Here is a 10,123-nt window from a genome sequence, read left to right as displayed (position 1 = left end):
ATGGGCTGGGCCCTGTTACCTTAATGCTATTTTTTTTTAATGTTTATTTTTGAGAGAGAGAGAGAGAGGGCCTGGGGGAGGTGCAGAGAGAGAAGGAGACAGAATCCTAAGCAGGCTCCGCGTTGTCATTGCTGTCACAGCAGGCTCTATCCCATGAACCGTGAAATCATAACCTGAGCTGAAGTCGGACGCTTAACCTACTGAGCCACCCAGGCGCGCCAGGCCCTGTTTCCTGAAAACGCAAAGGGTTCTTACAGAGTTTTAGTTCTTTAACATATTTTTTTTTTTTTTAGAATTTTTTTTAACGTTTATTGATTTTTGAGACAGAGACAGAGCATGAACAGGGGAGGGGCAGAAAGAGAGGGAGACACAGAATCCGAAACGGGCTCCAGGCTCTGAGCTGTCAGCACAGAGCCCCACACAGGGCTCGAACTCACGGATCGTGAGATCATGACCTGAGCCGAAGTCGGACACTCAACCGACTGAGCCACCCAGGCGCCCCTTTAACATATTATTTTAAATATGTTTAAGAGTGCACAGAGTTAAAAATGGGTTTGGTTTTGGTTTTGGTTTTTTGTTTTTTCATAAAATCCAGAAGGACTCAGAGTGAAAGTACATCAGTCCCCAGAGGTGATCGCTGTTACTTCTTGAGTTTTATTCTAGAGATATTTTATGCATGTTGGAACATGTCTTTGTACTGTCTTTTACGAACATACTATTCACACTTCTCTGTTGCTTTCTTTTTTTCCTTTTACTCTATCTTAGAAATTGTTCCATATCTCAACATATGTCTCTACATCGTGTTTAATGGGTGGCATAGTTTCTACCCAAGATGCTCTTGTTTGGATGACGTATACAGTGAAGTGCGACTATGTCCTAGCTTCTTCCTCATCCTACACATTCCATAGAAAGTAGGGGGTCTTGTCTTCCATTCTTTGAATCCTCTGAATCACCTGGCCAGGGGTGGTGTATTTTTGTCAGTTTCGTTTGATCTAGAATACATCCATCAATCGTTTGCACAAACATGTATACACTTCTTTTTTTTCCCTTAGGATTCCAGTCCTCTTAGAATTAACTTACCACTTTACTCTGTATATACCCTTAGCACTCACAAGTTACTCAAAGATAATCTCTTGTTTTAGTAACATCTTACTGTGAAATACTGTATACGTGTGTATAAAATGTATATTGACAGAGCTCAGGCCATGTTACCCCAAAATATGGTGCCTTGGCATAGTGAACATTTCAAGCTGAAATAATTTGAGAAAATAGAGGCAGGAAGGACTCTCTGACCTTCCCCTGAAGCAGACCTCTCACGCGACAAGTACCTTCCCTATACCCTGAGGAAAGGATCATCTTTATCTCCAAGATGGAGTCCCCCACAAGAGGAATCTGAATGAACACACCTTGCTAAGTTTTCCTCGTTTGCCACGCTGACTTTATACCCCTTCATCCTATCGCATTTTTTCCATGACGCCACTCTTCATCAAACCCGGCACAAAAACAGCGTTAACTACTTCTTCAGGCCTTCATTTCCTTATGAAGGCTCCTGTGTCATGTAAAATTTATATTAAATAAATGTGTACGCCTTTCTCTTGTTGATCTGTCTTTTGTTACAGAGACCTAGCCAAGACCTAGAAGGGTAGAATGAAAAGGTATTTCTCCTCCCCTGCAGTATATTTAAGGAAAAAATAAAAACACGAATAGTGTCACCACCCCCCTCCAGGTGCCCCTCCCCTACCACAGGATGGCCTCTCCCTCTAAGGAGATGTGCTGATTTGATGATTTGACATTAATCATTCTCTGGCTTTCCTTTTCTCAGTGGTCCTGAAGCTACAGTGCATCAGAATCATCTAGAGGGCTTGATAAAACACAGATCGCTGTGCCCTCCCCCCAGTTTCTGATCTAACAGATATGGGGTGGGCCCAAGGTTTGCGTTTCTCAAAAGTTCCCAGGTAATGCTGATGCTGCCGATCCCAGGTCTACACCTGGAGAACTCCTTTAGCTCAAAAACGCTCTCGACTTGTGTGTGATGACTCTTGGCCTCCCTAAAACCCAGCTACTCAGTACATGCATCTTAAGGACTTCCCCTCCTCCCTCCTCTACTCTCATTCCTATCACCCGAATTCCGAGCATTCAGTCTTTGCTAAATATTTCAAAGGATTGTGGCATCTGAGCAGCCTCCATTTTTTTTTTCTTTTCTGTTGATGATCCCATTTATAAGTTGCATCTCATTTATGTGTGTGTCTATTATTGTTCGTTAGCCAACAGGAAGGATAGAAGCAACATTCACATGTCTTACTTGTCTTGTCTGGAAGCTCTTTGTAAACAGGAACCAAGTGATGGGGTTCAGAACGTGCCACCCCCTGAAATAACACTGCTGTTTAAGCTGAAGGCAGTTGAGAAACAGCAGATGCAGGAAGGACTCTCTTGCCCTTTCTACCTAAAAGCAGGTCATAAAATTGTCCTTGAGAAAGGTGCCCTGCCCGTACCAGGAAGAGAAGAACGTTCTTATCAGCAGAGACCTGGAGTCAACTCCAGTCTGTATAAACAAAGCTACTAAAATAACCCTTACCTTCCATTCGTTTCCCCCATTTATTTCCTAATCACTATCCCACAGCATATTACCCGTAGTCCAAGCCCCTTTGGTCACATCCCCACAACTTGTCATTCTTCGTGCAAAAAGGTATATGAGCTTTTGGGCCTAATGGCCCCTGTGAGTCTTCATTTTCCTTCCGAAGCCTCCTGTGTATGTGTAAAAATACATCAAATAACTTTGTATGCTTTTCTCCCGTTAATCTGTCTTCCGTCAGTTTAGTTCTTAGGCCAGCCAGAGAATTGCAGAGGGAAAAAGGAAGTTTTAGCTTCCCCCCACATTTAATTTCCCTTTGTAGTCCACTTCCACAAGTAAGCTACAGGCCACAGTTTGCAAGCTCAGTAGCTTGTATAGGCCAAAAGTCAATGTAAGTCAGTGAAACTCGCAAAGTGGAATTTTACTGACCTGGAGACCATGTCCTGTAAAGAGGGCAGCTGTTAAACCTTGACTTAAGCCCATCACAAGTCCATTGCTCTCTGATTTTCTGTTTTCAAGAGAAACCAGAATTAATCCCAACTAATTCAACATTTTAAGGACACAGAGCAGACAGAGATTCCATGCAGAATACCGTATGCAGAACTGAAATGGAAGCCATTCCGTGTTTCAAGACCTTTGCAGTCAGTGGTTGGATGGATGATTGGGGAGTGAGTAAATAATGATTCTGGGTCATTGCGGCAGCTCTTTACGGGAATGGAGGGAACACGTCACTGTTGAGTACCTACTGTATGCCCGGCCCTGTGCAAGGGGCTTTACACACCTTATCTCTTTTGACTTTCATAACAACGCCACAGGGTAGTTATTATCATCCTTGTTTATGTCCACATTCGTTCCACAGATAAAGAAGTGGAGATTTAGAAAGGCCCAGGGCCACATCACTAGTTTTCTTTATTTATAGGTTATAACCTACCTACCTAATTCTAAAAAAAAAAAAAAAAAAAAAAAAAAGGATCTTAGATGAGCTCGTATGATTTCCACTGTGTCCTGAGCCTTGGCTTCCAGATGGCTCTGTTATACCAAGTTGCCACCACCAGAGGAATCAGGTTCTCAGAAGGCAGGCGGGGGAGGGCACCAGTGGTTCTAGAAGCAGGTTTGATTCCTTGCTAAGATTCTGGGGATCTTAGCAAGCAACTGGCAGCCTCATGCTCCTCAAGTATGTCAGCCAGTCCTGACAAGCTAGGACACACGGTGTCTCTTGCCATCCTGATAAGCCCTTCCCACCTCCTCCTTCATCACTGCCTACTACCCTCTCAGAATTCAAGACTTCTGCCTCCCAGTCTTGGAGTCTACTTCACCCCGATTCCCTCCTAGAGCCCAGTGGGATAAGGACAGATGCACATACAGGAGCTGTCAGGTTGGAAAACATTTTATTGGTGTCGCTGAGCCCGGAGAGAGTGATTACAAGATGGTGATCAGATCCCACACTTAGTCCCTCCTCCAGTGGGTGTCAGCAGTGCTGGGTCTTGAGGGGAACAGTCACTGGGCGTCGGGAGTTGCACTCCTCAAACCCTTCAGCTGGAGGGAGAGAGGGTATGGTCAGACTGGGGACCCTCAGGTGCGGGGAGCTGGAGTCCCCCTGAAGCCCAGGACGGGGCAGGGCGGCGGGGGGGCAGCGATGGAAGGGAATCTCCACCCTGATCTCAGGTCTTATTCTCTAAAGACAGTAGCTGAGATTTCCCTCAGCTTTAGTGACAGAAAGGTTTATCTCGTTACCTGTCCGCCCTTCCTCCCAGGTCATCTGCTGCTTCCCTCACCACCGACTTCTATCCTCCTACTGCCCACCACCTCTTACCTTTGGAAAGGCATCCCAGTTGAGGAAAGGAAGTTTCCTTTTGATAGACTAAGAGAGAAAAGAAAGAACGAGACTGATGTGTTACAGGTCAGGGGAACGTGGATCCGTAAATGCTCAGTGAACGAGCTGTCTGTAGTGGCCATGGTGTTCTCGTTCTATAATTCTAGGAAGAGCTGCTATTCCCTGAGCCCTTGTTCCATGTCTGCCTTATACTGACTGCTCTGTAGGCATGCATTCATTTGGGCTGCACGGCTACCTTTTGAGGGAGGCACTGTCGCGACCTCATCACAGGTGAGGAAGCTGAGGCTCAGAGACCAGGTATGTGTGTGGGGGGGGGGGGGGGCACATAGCAAGTGTGAGCAGAGTCTCACGACACAGCCTCTAAAGCCCACCCTGTCGCGGACTTTGCCTTCTAAGTGTGGGCAAGGCCCCCCAACTTAGGACCTCAGTTTCCTCGTAGATGGTATGTGGGTTCAAAGAAACTCTTGGCAGATTAAGTTCTGCCTTCTCTGGAACTGTCTTTATGGCCCTGCTCCCCGCCTGCCTCGTGCGGAAAAGAAGCGTGGCCGTGTCAGCCTCCCGAAGAAACTTTCTCCCGACGGGCAACATTCAAGCAGGGCAATTACTCCCTCCTGGAACTCAGGAGAGACCCAAAAGGGCTAGCACTAGAACGTGTCGACCCCACCCTAGAAAGCCTGTGAACGGTCAAGGAGAGGAAGGGGTGCCCACGCTCTTACCTCAAAGAGGGCATGCCAGTTCAGGAATTCATCGGGCTTAAAAGCCTGTGGAGACAGAGAGACCAGAAGAGGATCAGTTTCAGGGGAGGACAGAGCTCAGCCCCTGGCCCCCTAAAAAAGGTGAGGGGTCCACGGTGGCCTTACAAGCCCTCTACCAAGGCACTGATCTTTATGCTGTGGATATTGGGGGGCAGCACTGGAGAACGGTACTTACAGCACGCAACTTGTCGATGTTCAAAAACTGAGCGTTAAAGTTCTAGGCAGAGAGACGGGGCATTGTGAGGGTGGCTAAGGAGGAGGGCACAGACTCACACTGGGGGCGGGGAGGGGGGAAGCAGGATGTTTACCTCAGGGCCTGCCGCGTAATCACCGATGGTGGTTTCTTCCTGGAAAGTGAAGGGGAAAAAGCCTACTGATCACGTAAGGGCAAGTCCTCGTCCCCAAACCCTCTCTGCCAGCCCTGCCCTCCTCCACAGGCGGGTCCCCGAGCTGACAGCCCGTTCTCCTCCGTGGGGCTCGGATAACCTGTTCTGTTCCAGTGAGACAGACGGTGGACAGATGAGCAAGGCGGCGAGAAGGGATTGGAGAGTGGCGTGGGCGAGGAGCTAAAGCCCAGGCCTACACCCGTGGCAGGCAGCAGGAGCAAAGGGTGGAGAAGAGACAACTCCTCCCAGGAAGACCGAGCTAGTGTTGCCGTGCAGTTGACTTGGGCTGCTCTTGAGACACCTCTGCTCGGCCCGTAGAGCCAGGTGGGGGAGGTTAGCACACAGGTAGGAGCCAGGCCGCCCAGGTGCCCTGCCTGCCTCTAACTGACGGAGGTGGGTTTGCTTGGTGACTTGATTGCCACCAAAGTCGGAGTCACCATTTCCCTTCCCCATGCAGACACTCCCCCAGACCTCAGAGCATCCCATCTTGCCACTTGCCCTGCTTTAGTTGTCTGGCTTCATTGTCCCTTACTTCTTCCTTCCCGTGACAGAGGCCACAAACGGGTACCCTACAGGCTAGACCCAAATGTTTAGCTCTTACAGTAGGTTGGCCTGTTGTGTTTTTGTTTTTTAATTTGGATAAAACATTTTTAATTAGTAAGAATACCCAAATCAAATTCCCGGTTTCCCCCTGAAAAATTTAAAACTCTGGCCACACCAGGTGCAGTTTCCTGCTTAGCCACAGCCAGATGGACTGTCCCTTTTTCCACTGGGTGGGTTCCCTCCACCTCCCCTGGGGCCCCGCCAGCCTGCCTGCTCACCGACTTCACTTGCTTGGGTCCCAAGCAGTTGTGCCCGTGACCCCATCTTAGACTTTTAAATTCAGCACACTCTCCCCCAACCTTGGGAGAAGATGGGGAGAGAGGGGCCTCCAGTTCCTCCTGGCTGGAGACTGCAGCCTAGGGATCCTTGCTATGGCCTGGGCTCCAGAGACAGGAGGAAACTTCCAGTTTCCTGGAAGACATTCCCTGGGAGACCAACAGAACGCAGGTGAGGCTGAGCCCAGACGACCAACATCAGTCCCTGTCTCCTCCCAGGATTCAGTTGTCCAGCCTCCGCCCATCCTCTCCCCACCCCTTCCAGAAATAAAGCACATTCATCTACATGTCTTCCTGGGGATACTTTGTCTCCCTTCTTCCTGTCTTCCCTTCCTCAGAGCCCCTGCTTTGCATTCAAAGCAAAGATCGCGTCCAACGTAAGAGCCACGCGTCCAGTAGAGCGTACAGGTAAAGAAATCGAGGACTGAGGGAGGTAATAGGTAAGAACGAGAGAATCCAGGCGCCGCGCTCACCTCGGAAGTACCCAGGGAGGCACCCTGAGCAGAGTGGAGCGCCACAAGCGAGAGAAGAACCACAGCAGGAAGGACTGGGACCTTCATGGTGCCAGGTTTGGGGTGCTCTGAGGCGGGGCCTCACCGCTTGCCCTTTATATTCCCGGGAAGGTGGATATGAGCAGAAATGGGGTCCCCACCCCACTGACTCACCCCCAGATCCCGTCGCCCGCCCCCGGGGCTCTGGGAGCGGGAGGTGTAGACTGTTCCCCACTTATCTTGGATTTCTCAATTGACACTCTGCCCCAGGCACTAGGAAGGTGAGATGGCAATGGGGTGCTTCATGCAAAGGGAGCTGGGATGGAGACAGGTTGAACCTGTCCCTCCAAGGGATTGGCAGTGTCACCCAAGCAGCCTCTCCTTTTGCCTTTGTCTCTTTCCCTTACATCCTTCATTCTGCTCTTATAATTCAGGCTTTTTCCCACCCTACCCAATTCTGTATAAACCCCTCAGATGGCACCGAAGGCCTTTCGTGCTCTGGCCTCAACCTGCCTTTCCAACTTTGCATATGACCCCACATTCTGGCCAGACTGGACTCCCTGCCACATCTGCCCTTCTTTGTCCTCCAACCATCTTGCCAAGCTCTTGCTTATCCTAAAATGCCCTTCTGTCGTCTCTACTTCTCAGAACCTGACCTCCATCTGGGGTGAAGCTTCCCTGATTTTTCCCATCATCCCTCACTGCCCTCCCCAACCCTCCCCATACCCTTCCCTTCTTGGGATTGCCACGGCAATTCATCTGTTTCTCTCTCAGGTCGTGAGTTCTCGGAGTTCCGAGAACTCTATCTTAATCACCCTTAGACGGCCCTCCGCCGTGCCTTCCACAGAGTGTGGGCGGAGCCAGCACCTGTTAGATTGGCTATGTTAGGGATCAGGCATCCTTCCACCAAGTACGCTTTCCTCCTTTATCCATCATCCAGCTGCCCATCTCGAATTCTCGGGTCTTCAGAGACATGACTGTCTTGAGCTAAGAAAACAAAGAATAGAGAACACAGGGGGAAAGAAAACAACACAAAAACACAAAGCAGGTCTTAAAGATACCCACTCGGAGATAAGAGCTAGATCCTGAACTTTGAGTGCCTTCTCCATTTCAGTGGGCTCACCCCACCCCCCTGCCCCGCTCCCCAGCTCGGCAGCTGCATCGCCTCTAAGTGACAAAATATCCTAATCAAGCCACCTTCTCTACTGTGAGCTTCAGGTGGCCCAGCCAGTTCCTGGTGTAATGGGGAGGTGTCGGGACATAGCCTGACCATAGCAAGACCTTATTTAAGAGCAAGCCTCTTCACCCTAACCTGGTGCAGTGTGAGCATGGATGGCAGGCCTGGGGTAGAGGGGCTAGATGGCACTCACAGACGATCTTTAGGAACCCCAGAAGCTGGCGCTTCGGTTCAGTTCCCATGCTGCCCCCCCACACCCCAATCTTGGCCCCTCTGTAGCCTCCGGAAGCCTCCTCTGTTTGTTGTTTCTTTTAATGTTTGATTATTTTTGAGAGGGAGAGGGAGACAGAGTGTGAGAGGGGGAGGGGGCGAGAGAGGGAGACAAAGAATCCGAAGCAGGCTCCAGGCTCCCAGCTATCAGCACGGAGCCCGACGCGGGGCTCGAACTCACAGACCGTGAGATCGTAACCTGAGCCAAAGTCGGATGCCCAACGGACTGAGCCACCCAGATGCCCCTCCTCTGTTTTTATAATAGCACATCCCCCTTTGCAGAGCCACCTGAAGAGACAGAGCTTGAGGAACGCTCACTGAGCACGGGTGACCAGGTGGCAGTGGCTGCTGGAGGGGACAAGTGAGAAAGTGACTGGGGTGGGTGGAGCACCTCCCAAAAGGTTTTCTGGAGGACACAGGTTTTTATGTGTAATGAATTCTTACTAATTAATTAACAGTGACTGAAGGAGCTTATTAGCCACCAACGGGTCAGCATAGGGTGAACGAACTCCAGGGGCGGAGGGAATGAAGGGCACACAAAGGGGAACTGATACCATGTAACCCACCCCCGGTTAGGCCCAGCTAATGGAGGAACGCTTCGGCCCCGCAGATCCAAAGCAGCAGAGGATCCAAACACATCACCCGTTTGGCTCTAGACTTCTTTTGTAACAAGTTGGCTTGCCGATGTTCTCCTCCCCACCTCATGCTAATGCTGCTAATAATGTTAGCCAACGTGCGGATGTCTTAGGGGGCGGCAGGCCCGGTGGTGCTAAGTGCTCCAAATGAATGAGCTCGTTGAAACAGCACGGTGATTCTGTGAGGCAGGTACTATAATTATCCACATTCTACAGGCAGGGGCACCGCAGCACGTAGAGGTTAAGTAACTTCGCCCCGGTCACACAGCCGGTGCCTGGCGAGGCCAGCATGAGAACCCCGGGATTCCAGGGCCTGCCGCGTAGTACCCCTTTGCTGGACTGTGGAGTAGTGTCCTACAGGGGGCCCCGGCCAGCCCACGTGGCACCTGGCATGAATTAGACCCGTTTAGAAAGTTGGGGGGCAGGTTGCACGTAACCCCCGTCAGTGCCCCAGGTGTCCTTTCGCGGCATGCAGCCGGCACAGCCATAGAGAGCAGCTCCAAGCATACGTGCGTTAATTTCAGTGAGTTAACCTGTCAACACCGTTGACAAAATGGAGACAGAAAATTAAGAGATGAATGGCCCTTGGGGAGCCTCGGTGGCTCAGTCGGTTAAGCGTCTGACTTCGGCTCAGGTCATGATCTCGTGGTCCGTGAGTTCAAACCCTGCTCGGGCTCTGTGCTGACAGCTCAGAGCCTGGAGCCTGCTTCGGATTCTTCGTCTCCCTCTCTCTGCCCCTCCCCTGTTAATGCTCTCTCTCTCTCTCTCATAAACAAATAAACATTAAAATATATATATATAAAAAATTAAAAAAAGAGATTAATGACCCTCAACAAGCATATGCCCCAAAATGAACCTACGACTGCCCTCAGACTCCAGGTGCCTCTTGTAGTAGGAGACTTTGCCTTACCAAGTGTGCCTTTTTTTCCCTAATATTTACTAATACTGGGGAGAGTACAAGTGGGGGGAGGGGTGGAGAGAGGGGGACAGAGGATCCTAAGTGGCCTGTGCACTGACAGGCCGTCAGCACAGGGCCTGAGGTGGGGCTCACACTCATGAACCACGAGATCATGACCCGAGTCAAAGTCAGACGCTCAACCGACTGAGCCCCCCCAGGCGACCCCA

The 10,123-nt window shown here is 50.2% G+C and overlaps 1 protein-coding gene and 1 long non-coding RNA gene across 3 annotated transcripts; both read right to left on the bottom strand.

Moving 5' to 3' along the window:
• Positions 1–634: 634 nt before the first annotated feature.
• On the bottom strand, positions 635–3,503 carry LOC131499444 (uncharacterized). Its single transcript, XR_009255878.1, has 2 exons — positions 3,002–3,503; positions 635–953 (listed from the first exon to the last, which is right to left on the bottom strand). It is a non-coding gene; the product is annotated as an uncharacterized LOC131499444 (long non-coding RNA).
• A 440-nt stretch (positions 3,504–3,943) lies between these two features.
• On the bottom strand, positions 3,944–7,030 carry KRTDAP (keratinocyte differentiation associated protein). Of its 2 annotated transcripts, XM_058707539.1 has the most exons (6): positions 6,899–7,030; positions 5,470–5,508; positions 5,337–5,378; positions 5,123–5,167; positions 4,386–4,433; positions 3,944–4,108 (listed from the first exon to the last, which is right to left on the bottom strand). In XM_058707539.1, the coding sequence occupies exons 1-6, from the start codon at positions 6,983–6,985 to the stop codon at positions 4,070–4,072; spliced, it is 300 nt and encodes a 99-aa protein (XP_058563522.1). In that variant the 5' UTR covers positions 6,986–7,030; the 3' UTR covers positions 3,944–4,069. The 2 variants fall into 2 exon arrangements, with proteins under 2 accessions (XP_058563522.1, XP_058563523.1); XM_058707540.1 differs by lacking the exon at positions 5,337–5,378.
• Positions 7,031–10,123: the final 3,093 nt, after the last annotated feature.

This window comes from Neofelis nebulosa, chromosome 17 (genome assembly GCF_028018385.1).
Source record: "Neofelis nebulosa isolate mNeoNeb1 chromosome 17, mNeoNeb1.pri, whole genome shotgun sequence".
In the NCBI taxonomy this organism is placed as follows: Eukaryota; Metazoa; Chordata; class Mammalia; order Carnivora; family Felidae; genus Neofelis; species Neofelis nebulosa.
This window is presented reverse-complemented; position numbering and strand designations above follow the sequence as displayed.

What these genes read in the sequence shown, in the direction of transcription:
- KRTDAP (XM_058707539.1), bottom strand. Translation starts at nt 6,985, where the DNA reads ATGAAGGTCCCAGTCCTTCCTGCTGTGGTTCTTCTCTCGCTTGTGGCG. An exon ending in ACTGGCATGCCCTCTTTGAG is followed by an intron (nt 4,434 to 5,122) that starts GTAAGAGCGTGG and finishes TTTCTCTCTTAG; the next exon opens with TCTATCAAAAGGAAACTTCC. An exon ending in ACTGGGATGCCTTTCCAAAG is followed by an intron (nt 4,109 to 4,385) that starts GTAAGAGGTGGT and finishes CTCTCCCTCCAG; the next exon opens with CTGAAGGGTTTGAGGAGTGC.